This window comes from Urocampus carinirostris, chromosome 18 (genome assembly GCF_059441175.1).
Source record: "Urocampus carinirostris isolate Australia breed hairy pipefish chromosome 18, RoL_Ucar_1.0, whole genome shotgun sequence".
Taxonomy (NCBI): domain Eukaryota; kingdom Metazoa; phylum Chordata; class Actinopteri; order Syngnathiformes; family Syngnathidae; genus Urocampus; species Urocampus carinirostris.
In genome coordinates, this window is record NC_142366.1 from 14,825,090 (window position 1) to 14,843,648 (window position 18,559).

The 18,559-nt window shown below is 39.3% G+C and overlaps 2 protein-coding genes across 3 annotated transcripts in view; both read left to right on the forward strand.

Annotated features, from left to right (window-relative positions):
* Nucleotides 1-999, forward strand: part of prex2 (phosphatidylinositol-3,4,5-trisphosphate-dependent Rac exchange factor 2) — a 73,120-nt gene extending 72,121 nt beyond the window's left edge. For both annotated transcript variants that reach the window (XM_088321922.1, XM_088321923.1), the window contains 2 exons: nt 662-729; nt 807-999. In XM_088321922.1, coding sequence (XP_088178048.1) covers nt 662-729; nt 807-852 — 114 coding nt within the window. In that variant the 3' untranslated portion in view covers nt 853-999. The remainder of the gene's footprint in view (nt 1-661; nt 730-806) is intronic.
* A 3,238-nt stretch (nt 1,000-4,237) lies between these two features.
* Nucleotides 4,238-18,559, forward strand: part of c18h8orf34 (chromosome 18 C8orf34 homolog) — a 47,173-nt gene continuing 32,851 nt past the window's right edge. Inside the window, exons 1-3 of the mRNA XM_088322176.1 lie at nt 4,238-4,578; nt 15,794-15,938; nt 16,021-16,152. Coding sequence (XP_088178302.1) covers nt 4,510-4,578; nt 15,794-15,938; nt 16,021-16,152 — 346 coding nt within the window. The 5' untranslated portion in view covers nt 4,238-4,509. The remainder of the gene's footprint in view (nt 4,579-15,793; nt 15,939-16,020; nt 16,153-18,559) is intronic.

The window sequence follows — 18,559 nt, forward strand, 5'->3', positions numbered from 1 at the left end:
TCATAAATTGGTAAAGTAGGTAGGTCCGGTAGTTATAGATCGGTAAGTTTAAATTGGTGGGTTGGAAACGGTTGGTAGGTGTAAGTAGGTAGGTTCAGTGAGGTTGGTAGGTTAGATTAGGTTTGTAGGTCAGTAAATGAGGAGGAGTAGTATGGTGAAATAGGAAGGTAGGTAGGTGGGTGAGGTGGTTGTAATTGGTAAATTAAGCAGATTTGTTGGATTGCAAGGGTAGTTTTGTTAAGTATGTAGGTTAGGTAGGTATGGTTTGCTGGCGAGGAGGTGAGGTAGGCTAGGTGAGGTAGGTAAGTTAGGCATACATCTTGGATTGGTAAGGTAGGTAGGTAGGAAAGTAGGTAGGTAGGTTCGGCAGATATCTTGGATTGTTAAGGTAAGTAGGTTAGGTAGTTATAGAAACGTAGGTGTAAGTAGGCAGGTATGGAAAATCAGTTGGTGTAAGTAGATAGGTTCGATGATTTAAGAAGCTTAGATAAGCATAAGTAGAATGCTGATGTAGCATTCACCATCATAACATTTTTTAAAATGATGATCATAAAAATAATCGATTAAATAAAAAATACAGTTCCTGTCTTATAGAACGTTGACAAATACAATCAGCTAGCCAAAATAGCATTCTCCATTCTCACATGTTCTTTCCTTTCAGGGCGCCAGAGTTCAAAACTCAGCCAAGAATCTCGGGGTGAGGGATCGAACGCCTCCGAATGCCCCCAGGTTAAACTAGCTAACGACAAAGTATTACTTTTGTTTTGACATCAATCCCAATATGTCTCCTTTTAATTTTTTTTCAGGTTGTACAAGCTGTGCCAGCCTCCGCCCCCTGACGGCGAGCTTTAATGCATTGCTGGCGATGAATACGAAGTCCCTGTTGATTTATTTTTATACATAAGAGTTTTGTGTGAATAGAATTTATCATTTCCCGTCTTGATGTTTACTGTAAATGTATTTTGTTTTATATATTTCCAGCAGCATATCAATATAACATTTATTAAACATTTTTTTAAACTAAATTACTCAGGTGCTAACTTTGCAAACAGAATACAGCTCCAATAAGCTTTTTGATTTTGTATTTTTTTCAGAAATACGCATAAATCATGTATACAACATGTAAAATAAATGAATACATAATACGTTTCACATTCGATAATTTTTGAATATGTGTTTGAGATATTTTAGATGTAACAGACATTGTGTCATGTTAAGTAATCAATTTTGATTATAAGCAACTCTCCTTCCGTTGATAGTGTACTGTATACTGTCCCCTTGTGGCCGAGACGCGCACAGCAGAAGGAGCAGCACTATTGATAGATAGATAGATAGATAGATAGATACTTTATTCATCCCCGAAGGGAAATTCACTTTTCCAGCAGCATCCCTAAGCTGAGAACAATCGAAAATAACTGAGAACAATCGAAAATAACACGGGAGCTGCTGGAGTGGCTGCCATTCGTGACGGCGCCGGAGAAACGATTCAATTTGAATCATGTACAAACAAACAAACAATTGAATCATGTACAAGAAACGATTCAATCTGAATCATAAACAAACAAACAATTGAATCATGTACAACAAACAAACAAAATATTTATGTTTCAATAAGTGGAGTGTTAATAAAATGGGGGGAAAATAATTTCTGATACTGATATAACCAGGTAAAACTAATTTTAAGTTACCTGTCCAAATGAATGTTGTGCCATCTCACCTTTCCCACTCTCTCTGCTCGCTCCTGAAACTTTATCAAATAGTCCAAAATTTTACCTCATCTGTCACTGAATTCAACAAAAAAGTACAAAAAGTAATAACTTAAATAAACTTAAACCTTGTATTTAAATTCAAAAGAGTGAACTAAGTAATAAAAAGATTATTTTAGTGCTTTAAAATTTAGGCAAAATAAGCAGAATGAAATAGTTTTTATCTCGATATAATGAGCAGAAACAGGGCAGAAAATTAACTTTTTTGACAATTTGATCAAGCAAATATTAAGGAAGATTTAAATGCTATTTCTTAAAAAAAAGTAATTTAGATTCTTCCGATTAGACTTCAATTTTTTTTGAAAATATGATTACAATATTACCTTATACAATATATTGTAAAGAATGGCAGATGAGTGGTTAGCGCGTCCGCGACACAGTTCTGACGTCATTGGAATCGAATCCACTTGTGCGGAGTTTGCATGTTCTTCCTGGTTTCCTCCCACATTCCCAAAACTTGCTTGTCAGGTTAATTGACCGGTCCCTAGGTGTGAATGAGCAAGTGAGTCTGTCCCTGTGTGCCATGAGACTGCCTGGCAACCAGTTCAGGGTGTCCCCTGCCCACTGCCCGAGGATAGCTGGGATGGGCTCCAGCACCCCCGCGACCCTACTGAGGATAAGCGGTGCAGATAATGGATGGACATTGTAAAGTAATATGATATTCCTATATTTTTATTTCATTACATTTGATTACCTTAAATGAGGGACGAAATAACATATTTTTGCACCAAATATTATTTTTTCTATTACCCCTTATCTTTCGTTTTCCCTTTAATTATTTCCCCTTTGTTTTCTTTTTCTTTTCTTTTCTTTTCTTCTCATTTTCCTTTACTTGTTTCCTTTATTTTCTCTGTTTTCTTTTTGATTTTTTTTGTTGCTCTTTTGTTTTCTCTTTCTCTTTTTTTATTTTTTCCTTATTTTAACCCCTTTTTTCTTGCTTCCCTTTTCATCTTTTTATTCAATTTTTTTCTTTCTCTTATTTATGTCTCCTCCTTCATTTTTTTCCCCATTTTTTTTTCTTTCCTGGACAAAAGGCTGGGCAAGAAAAGAAAAAAAACGGGGGTGGGTTGGTCACTTTGTGTATCCATAATTTGTAACGCACTTATTTTGTCACGGTTGCCATGGCGCCCAATTGGCCCGGCCCATGTGGCGCCAGCTGGGGCTTGATTGGCTTTCCTTCTATTTAAGCTCAGTGCTCTTATTCTTCCTTTGTCAGTCCGTCAACGAACCTCTGCCCCGCAAGATGTGGGTTTTGACTCGGTCCTGTTTCCTGTTGGTATTTCCTGTCCGGTATGGTTCCCGTTTATTTTGTCCTGTTTATTCTCGGTTTCCTAGTTTTGTTCCCGTCTAGTTTGTCCTGTTTAATTTCGATATCCTGTTTTGATATGAATCCTGTCCGTCCCGTTATTTAATATCGGTTTGCAGTTTCGTTCCAGTCTAGTTTGTCCTGTTTAATTTTGATACCCTGTTTTGAATCCTGTCTGTCCCGTCCTGTCCGGTATCGACTTCATCTGTCCGATATCTGCTCGGGCAATTGGTATCGATTTCGTCGGCCTCTGACTTCCTATCATTTCACGACAGGCCGCTGCCTAACGTGCACGACTCCCGATTTCCCCTAAAATAAAAGGCTTGTGTGAGAATTGTCACGCATTTGGATCCTGATCCTGTTTCGGTTCTTGAAAGTTTTAGCTTGCACGACACAATCCAGTGACATTTACTTGTCAATTATTGCACACTGTCCGTTTAACGAGAACAATAAGATAAAAGACTGTGAGGGATAAACAAGGTCGTGCTTAGAGACTGGCCCAGGTAATTATAATTATCCAATGGAAAATAGTGCATGGTGACAATAGTGAATGAAAATGGTGAATGAAAAGTACTGCATTAACATTAGTCAAGTCAAGTCACCTTTATTTGTGACGCCCTTAATCACAAAATGTCTCAAAGGACTGCCGAGGTTACAATGACACCATCCCCTGATCTTAAACCAACATGTGGGCAAGGAAAAACTCAGAACCTCAGAATAGTGTGTTTTAAATCTAGATTTAAAAACTTCCACTGAGGTTGCAGATCTTATCTCCAGAGTCCGAGCATTCTGCAGCCCCGGGGCCCGAATGGAGAACGCTCTCAAGCCTGCAGATTTCTTCTTGGCTCTTGGAGTAATAAGTCAACCTCATTTTGAACCAGTTGTAATTTTTTGATGCGATACATCGAGAGACTAGAAAGCAATACATTACAGCAGTCAAGCTGAGAAGTTATAAATGCATGAATTATAACAGGGACAACATTTCCAAATAACTCTCAAGATCTATATTGCAGGTGTTATAATGATAATGTAATGGAATATAGTGCGCGGCAACAATAGTGCAAAAAACAATAATGCAATAACATTTAGCAGGGACAAAATTCCTAAACGGGCGATTTTGCGCCTGCGTAGAAACAAGGGATAGAAGGTTGGGGGTGGGGGCGAGGAAGGAGGGATGAGGAGTGGGCTGGGGGGGGCAAGTCTGGGAAATCTCCTCCGCTCGTGGGGCTGATTGCCGAGAGCGAAAGAAGACGAAGATGACGGCGAGGAGGAAAAATGACGGAGAAGATGGAGGAGATAAAGCGAACGTCGTCGTGGTCCCCCCCAACTGAAGGACGAATGACGGCTGAGGCTGAGCGCGCAAACTCATCCCGTTGAAAGCACTCCGGAGAACGCCCCCCCTGCCCCCTCCCCGTCCCTCCTCCTGGCACTTTCTCCATGGCGTCGCCGCAACAGTCCAGGATTCAGTCCTATCTGGAGAGGAACAAAATCGGACCTTTATTTGAGGTGAGAACTTCTTTTTTTTGGATCTGGAGAAAGGAACGGGGGGCTTGGGGGGGCTAGTAGACAGTGCCTTGCTCTTGGGCTTTTAAAACAGGGGTGTCAAACTCATTTTACCACAGGGGCCACATGGTAGAAAAAACATTCTCACAGGGGCCGGACTAGTAACCAAATGGTGTGCTTTACCTGGAGAGCTGGGGTTCTTCTAGGAGGCTCACAACTGAATTATGTTTCTAGGATGTAAGATTTGATTATTGAGGATTAGTTGTTCCTTATATTTTTCCTTCCATAAGATTTATTTTCTAGTAGTGTTATTCCAAAAAACAGTTGGAATTAACTCGGGGACACTCGTGATGATTTTAAAGTTTGATTTACTTATTTATTCGATTTTTAGATTTTGATTTAATGTCCATCGACTATACCGGGCGAAAGAACCGGGCTGTCACCGCCAGGACGGAATCAGGACCCAAATGCGTAGCGTTAACCACAAGTTTATTGATAAAAAGAGGAACGGGAAGTGCCCGTAGCAGGAGATGGCGGTGTCAAGGATGGAAAAAATTGTTCCATAGAGAGCAAAAACGTGATAGGGATCATAGTATTAGTTTCAGGAGCGAGCAGCAGCAAGTCAACTGCAGGAGAGAGAGTGGGAAAGGTGAGAGGAGAGAGAGTGGGAAAGGTGAGATGGCACAACATTCATTTGGACAGGTAACTTAAAATTAGTTTTACCTGGTTATATCAGTATCAGAAATTATTTTCCCCCCATTTTATTAACACTCCACTTATTGAAACATGAATATTTTGTTTGTTTGTTTGTTTGTACATGATTCAATTGTTTGTTTGTTTGTACATGATTCAAATTGAATCTTTTCTTCCGGCGCCGTCACGAATGGCAGCCACTCCAGCAGCTCCCGTGTTATTTTCGATTGTTCTTGATTGTTCTCAGCTCAGGGATGCTGCTGGAAATGTGAATTTCCCTTCGGGGATGAACAAAGTATCTATCTATCTATCTATCTATCTATCTAAACGGATCGTAAGGCGGGACGGGAGAGCAAACGTGGTCAGGATCAAAACAGGTCGTAGCCGGAAACAAACTGGAGCAAAAACAGGACAAGCGGGAGTCAGGGTCTAAAAAGGCTTGCCTTGTGTACCCGGAGGTTCGCAGACGGACTGACAACAGGGGACTGACAGGACTGGGTTTAAATAGTGAGCCAATTAGAGTCCGTAACGGTTGGCGCCAAATGAGCGGACACAGGTGAATCACATCAGTAATCATGACAAATACAATGTAAAATTGGTAACATCCTAACAGTTGTTTCCCTAACAAATACTAAATGCGATCTCTATTAAGGTATTGAATCTAAAAAAAATGCTGTATAATGTGCTAACAATCGACAAGCTAATACAAAATGGAATACTTAAAAAGATGTTAAGACACAGTGACTAGATTAAAATGCTAGCATGCTAAAATCGGAACTGTCATAAAAATACTAATATTTAGTAAGCTAACATAAATGTAAGGACATAATCGATAGTTGAAAGCAAAAATAAAACATATTTTCTTTCAGGTTTATCAGAAAGCTGTAAAGCAAAATTCATCATGTTTAAATAGCAAGAAAAATGCTAAAATACTAAAACATAACTGTTATAAAAACTTTAACATTTAGTGAGCTTACATACAAATAATTACATCAGAGGGCAATAAAAAAAACGGGGGGGATCAGGAACGGACGGGTGCAAAAACGGGGCAGGCGTGAGTCAGGGTCAAAAATGCTTGCCTTGTAACAACAGAGGTCTGCTGACGGACTGACAACCGGAGAGTGACAGGACTGGGCTTAAAAAAGGACTGGGAACCAATCAGGTAGCCCGCAGCGGCTGGCCCCAAATGAGCGGGCACAGGTGATACGAATCGGTAATCATGACACGGGCATTACATAACAACAAAAAAACCCAGAGAGCCAAACATATACGACAGTGTGAGACAATAAGGGTTGACTGATTAAAAGGGGTCACAAAGCCTGTCGTTTAGGAGGGTGGAGGCAGAGGGCCTCAGGCTTTTCCCAAGGCGGGCCCTCGTGAATCTTATTCTCCCGTACCTGCTCCCTGATGCGAGTGGGATGCAGGGGTTGGAAACATATGGCTCATGAGCCATATATGGCTCTTTTCATGAGTAAAAATGGCTCTTTACTCGAGTACCTTTTTCCCACTTTGTTAATTAGAAATGCGAGTTTCTCTTGTTAACAATGTTTTCTTTTTTCAGACTTTTGTTTGATCCAATTTCCTCATCATGTAAATAAACGTAGTTGTTAGAATAAAACTCGTGCATTTTCCATTTCAATTATTTGAAAAATCGATAATTTAGAGCTAAAACTAAAACATGTTTAGAGTATTGCTTCCTCATGATTAATGCTACACACAATATGAGGCTATGTCGAATTAATTGGGTTGGGAAACCGTGAGCACAACCTGCTGGTCGAATCGGTAACCACAGAATTAGATTCTGAATTGAATAATTATAATTTAAAGCAATTTTTCCACCAAAAATAACACCAATGTTTTCTGGTTGATAAATGGTAGTCAGCAAATAAAACTATAGTGGGTACTTTGTGACTGGCGCCTGGCTTTGGTGACATCCAGTAGGTGTATTTAAAAGTGCAGCTCTCTGTGGCTAATTTTTCTCTTGTGCTTCTCTGAGCATTATTTCGGCATCAGATACACCAAATAGATATTCACCTCGTACTTTTTTGCGTTTATTTACAATATGTATTTCAGGGTGACTTTCGGTTTCACCATTCTCAAAAATGTGTCTCTGGTACTGTGACTAAAAATAGTCTGATAATGAGATAAAATTTAATGCCTTTTCATCAGTGTTTTATATCACTAGTGGTCTAGTGGTTAGAATTCGGTATTCTCACTGCCATATATCAATTATTGCGCAAATACTGTACAGTACTGTGATTCGGTGCTCCCACCGCAGTGACCCGGGTTCAATTCCCATTGCATCTAAAGTTTGGCAAATGCGGTCAGCGATACTTTTCAATGTATCAATTATTGCACAGATACAGTACCGTGATTCGGTGCTCTCACTCCCGTGACTCGGATTCAATTCCCATTGCATCTAATGTTTTGCAAATGCGGTCAGCGATATTTTTAGATATATCAATTATTGCACAAATACAGTACCGTGATTCGGTGCTCTCACTCCCGTGACCCAGGTTCAAATCGCATTGCATCTAATGTTTTGCAAAAGGGGTCAGCGATATTCTTCGATATATCAACTATTGCAAAAATAAAGTACCGTGATTCGGGACTTTCACCGCCGTGACCTGGGTTCAATTCCCATTGCATCTAATTTTTTGCAAATGCGGTCAGCGATATCTTTTGATATGTCAACCACTGCATAAATGCTGCACCGTGATTCGGTGCTCTCGACGCCGTGACCCGGGTTCAATTCCCATTGCATCTAATGTTTCTGAAATGATTAAATAAGGAATTCATTTTTGTTCATTCAATAGTGACTTATATATGATTATTAGCTTGCTAAATTTAAAATATGCTAGCCTCGTTTTATACAATATTAAACGTGTGAATACAGGTGCCGGGTTTTTTTTGTTTCCTCGGACCTTTTAGCCACCTTGCACATTTTATTGCTTTAAAAGCAAGACGAGGCAAACAGCTCCATCGCTGTCACACTCGCAATTTTGTGTGTCCGTGTGCATGTTTGTGTACATGGCACGTTTTTGTGTATTCGTACGTAATCACAAAGTGCTGATGTGACGCTTTAACGCATTCAGCTGGTAGCAGCACGACACTGCATAGGAAATGCGGGCTAAGCAGATGTGGAACAAACACAAAAGACACACAACACAACACCTGGTCTGTTTATTTAGTAACACATACTCTAATAAAACACTGAATTTAGTTGACACATCAAATACTTTATTATTTTCCATATTTTAATCACATATTAGCCCTCCGCATAAGATCGTTTTTTGTTTTAAAGCAGAGACCTTTAAGTGAAACTGATAGAAACCTATGCTAATTAGGTAACTCGTACGTCAAGTAAAACATATTAAAAACATTAGTATTAATTACTTGTTAACTAAAATTCAAATATATATGAATAGTGATTTGCATGTGTGCGTATGTAGTTTATAGGCTCCGAAACGGCCGAACGGATTTTTCGTAAAAATGTACATAGTTGTACTTTGGCTCTCTGGGAGTGTTTTTAGCTAGGTTTCGTGTCAATCCACCCACAAGGAATACCAACAACACTGATAAATTTCTGATTTTGTGTACAAGTGGCTCTGGAGGTCCATGCGGCCATGCACTCTTTGGCATCCCCTAATGGCTCCTTGCTACTTTTTTAACAAACCACGGCCCCAACAACCTCGTCCAAGTAGAATGCCCGGCAATTCCATGCCATTATGCTTGTGTGTAATAATTGTGTAAAGGATTAAATGACATGCTTCTTTGTATTTCTTGATGATCTTTGTTTCCGCTTTGTTGTATGATGTTTTTGCTTCTCCCTTTAGCATCACTACAATCCTTGGGGCCTGTAAGGAAATAAATACAGTACATAAAATACCGTACTGTACAGCACTAACTCGCAAATTCTTGAGACTAGTGATTCGTGTGCCTTCTTTGTATTCTTTGATCAGTGCAGGCTTAATTTCCATGCTTATCATGTTTTTGCGTTTCCTTTTAGCTACACACAATAAATAAAAAATCCAGAGCAAGAAAATGCACCAAGTCCCAAATTCTTAAGATTACAGATTTGCGTACCTCCTTCATATTTATTGCTAATTGCGAGCTACGGTTCCATGGTTATCATGTTTTTTCTTCTCTCTTTAGCATCACTGCAAGCTCTGGGACCCTTAGCTAATGAATACAGTGCAAAAAAGTGAGGTGTTAAATCGCAATAAGTAAGTTCTTGAGAATACCGATTTGCGTTGCCTTCTTCATATTTTTTGCTAATTGCAAGCTACGATTCCATGGCTGTCATGTTTTTTCTTCTCCCTTTAGCATCACTGCAAGCTCCGGGACCCATAGCTAATGAATACAGTGTAAAAAAGTGCAGTATTAAATCACAATAAGTAAAGAATTCTTGAGAATACCGATTTGCGTGCCTTCTTCACATTTCTTGCTAATTGCAAGCTACGGTTCCATGGTTATCATGTTTTTCTTCTCCCTTTAGCATTACTGTTAGCTCTGGGACCCATAGCTAATGAATAAACAGTGCAACAAAGTACAGTATCGAATTACGCTAGCATGTGAATCATCGAGGCTAGGGATTCACAGGCCTTTTCTGTATTTGTTTCTAATTGCAAGCTTAGTTTCCTTGGTTGTCATGCGTTTGCTTCTCCCTTTGGCTTCACTGCAAGGCTGAGGACCCAGAGCTACTGAATACAGAATTCAAATTTTTTTAGGCACGTCATTTTCTGCCTTATTTGTATTCCTGGGTGATCACTAGCTTTCTTTTCATGTTTATCATGTTTTGGCTTCTCCCTTTAGCGTCACTAAGAGCCAAAGTAAATAAATACTGTACAAATAATACAGGATTGTATCGCACTAACTCGCAAATTCTTTGCATGCCTCTTTTGTATTTCTTGCTCATCGCTATTTTTGTTTCCATGGTTATCATGTTTTTGCTCCTTCCTTTAGCATCACCCATGGCGAATCAGTACAGTGCACAAAAGTACAGTGTTTTATCGCAAAGTATTTATAAATCACGCAAGATTCTGATGCGAACGAAGAGAGAAAAAGATATAGTGGGACGTAGTTCAGCCGATAGAAATTGACCAATAGCAGATAGGCATCTTGGAAACGTCAGGTTATGCACAATCAACAAATACATTTCCGGAGTAATCAAAATTATTTGTCCTTGATGTCATATGGTGGGGGAAATGCCATAAAGAGAGGGCGATAACACATCCTATTCTACACCATAAAGTGAAAACGGCATAAGGTGAGTTCTGGGATTGACTGTAGTAAGTCCAGCATTTAACTCATAGCCCCGGCTTTTATTTCATCGAAAGCTAGTTTAGTATTTTACGATGGACGCTTATATTACGAGAAGAAGAAAAAATCTAGAGCCCGCTTTCCCGTTTTACTGCTAATTGGACTCGTTTTTCTTTTCCCGCTTATCTCTAAAGCAGTCTGGCGAGCCCCATTTGCTCTAGTTTAAAGTTGCCTGATTCGCCATCTTTGTGGGGACGCTGGAGTGCGGGAAAACCCTTCTGGGGACCCTCTGTCATAAAGCGCTATCGCTGGAGGAGGGGTCCTCCACTTTTTTTTATGAAACAAAGCTGTAAAGAAATAAGTGTACATTTCTGGTTGGTGCTTCGGATTCTTCAGATTAATATTTCCCCATGACAGGAAGGACGATGAAATTGATGAACTGAAGGTAGAATGTAGTTTAATGTTTTCATTTCCTGCGGTCCAATTATAATTGATTTTTTTCACCAAAGCGGAGTGGACATTTATTTAATACACTCTTGAAGGGCCACGTCTTAAAATCACCATCAGGGTTGGGTAGGGTTACTTTAACTGGATTACTTTCAATGACTTTTGGATTACTCCAATACCAAATATGCTAATAAAAGACAAAAGTAACTAAATATGTATGAAATTACAAAATTTTGTGCAGGCTTGGGGAGTAACGGAATACATGGAGCGGTAAAACTGATGTTGGCAAGCTGTTTGGATTCATTTTAATTTTGTTTCTGTCGCATTTTATGTTAGTTTTGCCGGAGATCAAAGAGATCAAAGCCAGGAGATAAAGCTTACCACGTGTTGTGAGTCATAATTGTATTTATATTCAGTTTCTCATCATCATCTCATTAGCCGTACCGCTTATCTTCATTAGGGTCGCGGGGGGGGCTGGAGCCCATCCCAGCCATCTCCAGGCAGTGGGCAGGGGACACCCTAAACTGGTTGCCAGCCAATCGCAGGGCACACAGGGACAGACAACTCATTCGCTCATTCACACCTAGGGACAATTTGGACCGGCCAATTCACCTGAAATGCATGTTTTTGGAACGTGGGAGGAAACTGGAGTGCCCGGAGGAAACCCACGCAAGCACGGGGAGAACATCCAAACTCCGCACAGGAAGTCTGCAGCTCGATTTGAACCCACGACAGGTTCCCATGACATGAACTGTGCCGCACAAGCGCTAACCACTGCGCCCGCCGTGCTGCCCCTATTTAGTTTCTATTGTCTTTGATTACCATATTTGGTATTGGAGTCATCCAAAAGTAATTGAAAGTAATCAAGTTAAAGTAACCCTACTCAACCCTGATCACCATTCACTAAGCCGATTGTGTGCGAACTGAAAATATATACAAGGGCTGTGTTGAGCCTTAACAGGGGGGGACAATTTTTTTGAAGATAGATAGATAGATACTTTATTCATCTCCGTAGGGAAATTCACAAGGGCCCTGTCTTACAAACAAATTCAATAAGTTAAATGTGTGGTATCTGGAAAATTTATAAAGCGACAGATTGCTGTCACAGTCTTGTTCCACAGGCAGACTGAGGAGATCATTTCTTCCTCATGCCATGAGGCTCTTTAACTCCACCCGGGGGAGTAAAAGCCCACATTAAACCCCACCCCCACATTTGTATATTACAGTATTTTTATTACAGGGTGTATTTCCGTAGCACTATTTAAATACTCTATAGCAAATGTTATTAATAACCGCCATAACCGAGGGCTTACTGTATATGTATATTGGGTAATATTGGGTATTTTGGTATTCTATATCTTTATTTTGAATTTCCCTACGGGGATGAATAAAGTATATCTATCTATCTATTCTATCTGTCACCTGTTGTCAGTCCGTCTGCAAACCTCACTTTACTTTAGGCAAGCTTTTTTCAACCCTGACTCACACCTGTTTTTGCTCCGTTTTTTTGATCCTGACCACATCTACTCTCCTCTCCTGGCTTTTGACTTGTTTCTGATCCCGACCACGTCTATCTATCCATCTATCCATCTATCCGTCTATCCCGTCTGTCTGTCTGTCTGTCTGTCTGTAAGTAATACTCTTTGCCATGACCGGGTGGGTATTTATGACAAATTTAAAATCTACTCTTGAAAGGCCATGTTTTGGAAACACCAGTCACTAAGCTGATTGTGTGCTTTCTGAAAAATATGTGTCAGGACCAGAACGGAAACAGGACCCAATTACCATATTGCATTGCGTTACGTTTCTCACAAGTTTTATTAAAGGAAAGAGGAAGGGCTGCGCCCACGACCTGGTGTTCGCTAGGCGCGGGAAGCAAGTCGCTCTCGCACTCGGATTATGATCCGAACACGGAAAAACAGGTCGATAGCCGGACAAGAGAGCAAAAACATGTTTGGGGTCAGAAACGGGTCGTAAGCCAGGGCGGGAGAGCGGACGTGGTCGGGATCAAAAACGCGTCGTAAGTCGGGACGGGAGAGGAGATGTGGTCAAGATCGGGTCGTTGTTGGTGACAGACTGGAGCAAAAACGGCACAGGTGGGAATCAGGGTCTAAAAAGGCTTGCCTAGTATACACTGAGGTTCGCAGACAGACTGACAAAAGGGGACAGATAGGAGTGGGTTTAAATAGGGACAGGTAGCCAATCAGAGTCCGGGGCAGTTGGCGCCAAAGCAGCAGGCACAGGTGATTTACATCAGTAATCATGACAATATGAAAGGGATGTTTTGCTATGACAGGGTGGACATTAGTGACACATTTTAGCGACGATCTTGAAGGGCCATGTCTTCAAAACACAATTCACTCAGATGATTGTGTAGGATCTGAAAAAGTAAAAGATTTCGGAATAACAGGGTGGACATTTATGATTGATTATAGCAGCACTCTTGAACGCGAGTGAATGCCCCCCAAAACAGGATTCCCTTAGCATATTGTATGCTGTCTGAAAACATATACATGGGACATGTGTCGCTATGACAAGGTAGACATTAAGAGTCATGTTTCCAATACGTGATTCACTACGTTGATTGTTGCAATCAGAAAAATAAACATGGAATATTGTTTCCTATGATAGGGTGGACATTCCTGACTAATTGAAGCAGTTTATGAACACAAAATGGATTTTCGAGGGTAACACATTTCAACTAGCAATCTGAGTGTTGTCGAGCTGTTTGAATAAGAGCTCTCTCTCTCTCTCTCTCTCTCTCTCTCTCTCTCTCTCTCTCTCTCTCTCTCTCTCTCTCTCTCTCTCTCTCTCTCTCTCTCTCTCTCTCTCTCTCTCTCTCTCTCTCTCTTGCTTTCTCTTTCTCCCTCCCCCACTTTATTTCTCTGTCACTCTCTCTCATTTCTCTCCTCTCTTTCTCTTTCTTTTTTCTTCCCTGGCTTTCTCGCTCTCGTTTTATTCTCTCTTTCTATCTTGCTTGCTTTTTCTCTCATTTTCTCTTTCTTTCTCTTCTTTTCTTCTCTTTCATACTATTTATTTCTTTCTCTCAATCTTCCTTTCTCCTGATCTTTATCTTTCTATCTCTCTGCCCCTTTTTTTCTTTCATTCACTCTCTCTCTCTCTCTTTCTCTCCCTCTCTTTTCCCCCCCTCTATCTCTGTTTTCCCTTTTTTACCTTCTATTTTCATTCATTCGTTTGTTCTTTCTTTCTGTCTTTTTTCTTTCTGTCTGACTGTTTTTCTAGTTCTTTCTTGTTCTTTCTTTATTTCTTGTTCTTTCTTTTTTTCTTTCTTTTGTTCTTTCTTTCTTTTTTTCTTTCGTTCTTTTACTTTCTTTCTTTCTTTTTTCTTTTTGTCTGACTGTCTTTCTTGTTCTTTATTTATTTCTTGTTCTTTCTTTCTTTCTTTCTTTCTTCATTTCTTTATTTCTTGTTCTTTCTTCCTTTTTTTCTTTCATTCTTTTTCTTTCTTTTTTTTTTCTTTCTTTCTTTCTTTCTTTCTTGTTCTTTATCTATTTCTTTTTTGTTCTTTCTTTCTTTCCTTTCTTTTATTCAAATCTACTAGTCTGGGCCTTGTGAGAGAGTTTTTCTACCATGTAACCCCCGAGGTAAAACGAGTTTGCCACCCCGGTTTAGCATCTTCGTCACACAGAGAGATTTTTTTCGCGAGGACGTTTTGGACGTGATTTGTGGAAGGACGGCGTCCTGGAGGAGGACCGAGGCTGCATGCTAATGCATTAGCATCCATGACGCAAGCTTTGACCTACATCTTCTCCTGGGATTGTCAATGACAGCTGTAGTAATACTAGTATTAATTAGTAATACTACTGCATTAGGAAGAGTATTTTGTTTTAATTGTCTTCTGCTGTGATGTCACAGCAGCGACAGAAGGGACGTGAGATCGATAAATGCTAGCATTTTTTTTCTTGAATACAGTAAAGACGTGACCTGCCTGCAAATGAGAAGAGAAGCTGATGGATTTTGGCTGGGCTTTAGCCGGTCAAGTAGAGTTCGTTTTCCCCACCGTGTTACCAGACACGTGAATGCATCGTACTCCTTCACCTTCTAGCTTGCCTGTTAGCTCATTAGCATATTATTGGGTGTTTTAAACAATATAGAAATATTTGATTAAAATCCTAAAAAATATACATGTATATATTAATTTAAGTTTTTTATATATATGTGTTAATCCTTACCTTTGTTTTCTACTGTAGATACTGTACTTATTTTGATGCTAGCTTATCAAAAGTTGGCATTTTTATGACAGTTCTACGCATTTTTATTGGCATTTAAACACTGTATTTTACTTTAAAGTTTTTAAACAAACTTTTAAAAAATATATAAGTTCTATCTTTGTGTTAAATTGTAGCGGATTTTTCCGTTTACTTTACGTTTTTATGACGGTTCTGTATTTAGGTTTTTTTTGGCGTTTAAACACTGCGTTTTGCTCCAGAGTTTTCCTGATTCATTCTACTTTTGGTAATTTTTATTATAGCTTATCAAATAATAGCATTTTTTTATCATTTCACTTTTTTAGCATGTTAGCATTTTTCTTGGCATCCAAACGCCCTGTATTTTCCTTCAGAACTTACAGATAAGCCTTTTTAAAATAATATACAAGTTCTATTTTTGCCCTCTAATGTAATTATTTTTATGTTTTAGCATATTAGCATTACAGTTCATTCTTAGCCTTCTTTAGCCAACTTTTGAGCTTATATTCTTTCAATTTTGTTGTTTTTTCCCAAACTGATCGACATGTTCTGTCAGATTTTATAGCGTTTCCGTCACTTTTGGGTCACTGCTTTGCTTTTTCGTGCAGGAAATGATGACTAAGCTAATTAGCGAGACTCCTGACCGTCCAATCCCCTTCCTCATCGACCACCTGCAGAGCAAACAAGACAGTCCGGGGAAGATGCACAGAATTCTGTCCGGATCGGCGGCGTTGTGGGCCCAAACCTCTCCGGGTGGGTCTCAATTTCAATTCGAAGCTACTTAGCATTAGCTCAATTGTTTTTTTTCTGTCTTTTGGGTTTGTGTTTTCAAAAGAAAGCAAAAACACACGACGGGAGCTGCGCCAAAACGACAAACCCTGGCAGATCCGACCCAGGAAACCCCAAAAGTCCAAAAGTGACCTAGCCGTGTCCAGCCTGTCGCCCCCTTCCCCGGAATCCAAATCTCGTGAGTCGGAAGATGTGATTGCTAATTACTAACCGATAATTGCTCATTGCTCATTGCTGATTGCTAGGATTGGTTCCCAGTCACGTACCCTTGCAGACTGACTCGCTCTTTTTAATTAGCTTGAATTGAAGTCACACTGTTTCAGTTGCTTTACTGCGGCGGTTATGACTTAATTAAATATTTACGTTAAACATAAAAATGATTTTTTTTGTATGTTTTTGAGTGGGGCGAAGAGCCATAACGGATCAAAAAACAACAAAAAAAGAAACATGTCTGGAACCGCAAAAAGTTGAAAGCCTTATGAAAATATAGAAAGGTGTATTAATTCATAAAATTACATACATTCATATGACACAGAGCTAAACCACAAAAGAAGGACAGTGACCAGAGAGGGCTGGTAATTGAAGCTTTAATTCCTTCTCCGGATAATGAAAACTACAAAAGTACATTACAAAGCATTGAGATTGTTTCACAAAAAGTTCACGAAAATGAACTACATAAATTTAACATGTGTCTAAACCAGGGGTAAGCAACCTTTTTGGTGCCACTTTCAAATTTCCTTGTAAATTAGTGCCACACCAAGATTCATGACTCGCACAACATTTTTTTAATATCCAACAGAGCTGTCATTTTACACCAGTCCAAATATACAACATGGATAGACATTGAAATCGTTAACTCAGTGTTCTTCAAACCATTTTAAACCAAGGTACACTTTTACTTATAAAAACGTTCCGAGGCACACCGTCCGTCCAAAATGTTTGAAAATGAAGTTATGTCATAAATTTCACTGTACTACCTCATAAGCAGATAATTAGTATATAAAAAGAAGAAAATAATACTTAAAATAAAAAATAATGATGTGCTTTATTTATGTTTTATTTTTCAATCTTAAACTGTTTGTTAAACAAATTAAGTTATTAAATGTACTGTGCTACCTCATGAGCAGATAATTAGTATATGAAAAGTATATAAAAATCTACTGCCACCTACTGTTATGGTTGACTTTTACAGTTCCTCGTCTGAAGATTGCAAAAATACTGAATAATGGCCTGATTTTTTGGAAAGATAAAGATTCCAGCGGCACACTAGACAAGGTCTCATAGCACACTAGTGTGCCCCGGCACACTAGTACAAAAACACTGGTATAACCGACCAATTTATCTTTCACTATTCTTGTTCATCAATCAACTAAAAAATGAATGCGGACAGCTACCATACATTCATCAATGATATCTTGTTGCAGAAAATATCAAAACTTGAAACAACAGCAGCAAAGCAGAAGGCAATATTTGCCATCAGTAAATGGTCTTCTGTGCTTTGCTATGCAGTGAGCAATGTGAAAGCTTGCTTCAGTGGTGGTGTTTTTAGCAGTGACAAAGGTTTTTAGGGTTTGTGTTTGTTTGCCGTATCTGGACACTGCGCATTTGAATGTCTCCGCCATGTTAACTCCTCCTTGAATTCATGTTCATGTTTTGTCTTGTAATGACGTTAAACACTTGCCATGCGAGGTACAACGCTCTCAAGGCATAATGCACTAAACAGCACGATCATTTTTTGCACAAAGCCTGATCCGTCTGTCCACGTTGGCTGGAAAGAACGAGATGTTTTCGCTAGAGGAGCCGTCATGATTCGTTCATTCATCGCGCCCGGTTGTTTCGTTGGCTGTGTTAAAACACGTAGCTCTCCTCTGCGAGGCGCCGGGCAAACGCACACTGACACACGAAGCAGAGGAGGAGGGGCGCTAACGTAAAGTCTCTAAATAACACGATGTGCAACTGAAAATGTCTAAATTTCAGGTACAAATGCGCATTTTTAAAATATAATCATAATCATTTTGCCGTGCGCTCGTGTGCCACTGGTTAACCCCGGTGCCGACCCCTTGTCTAAACTATTACAAGATAACCAGTAGTTGTTTATACATCATACAAACATTTTTAGAAACTTACGGCATTACCTTGTTAATCCTTCCACATGGACGGAGATAGATTGGACACGCAATCGTCCTGTCAGCCATTGTGGGAGAATAATGATGATAACCGGATGTCAGGGTCGGAAGTGATGCAGACAACCCGGAATGTAGTATTATTTCACCACACTTTCCAACTTAAAGCTTAAATAAACACTAAACACTTCTTAGGTATAGGTATATTTGCCCATTTTCAATATGATTTTTTTTACTATTTTTAGTGTTTGAAATTAAATATTTTTTTGAAAAAACATGTTTTGCCTGTTTTATTTTTTTTCATGAAAAATATTGAAAAGTATTATAATAACAATTAAATATATATTTTTTAATTTCGTTCTCTTGTTTTTTTTCTACAATTATATAGAATTATTTCTGTAATTTATTCATTCTTATTTCGATTATTATTATAATTTTTTTAGGTTCGGTTGCACCAAAAAT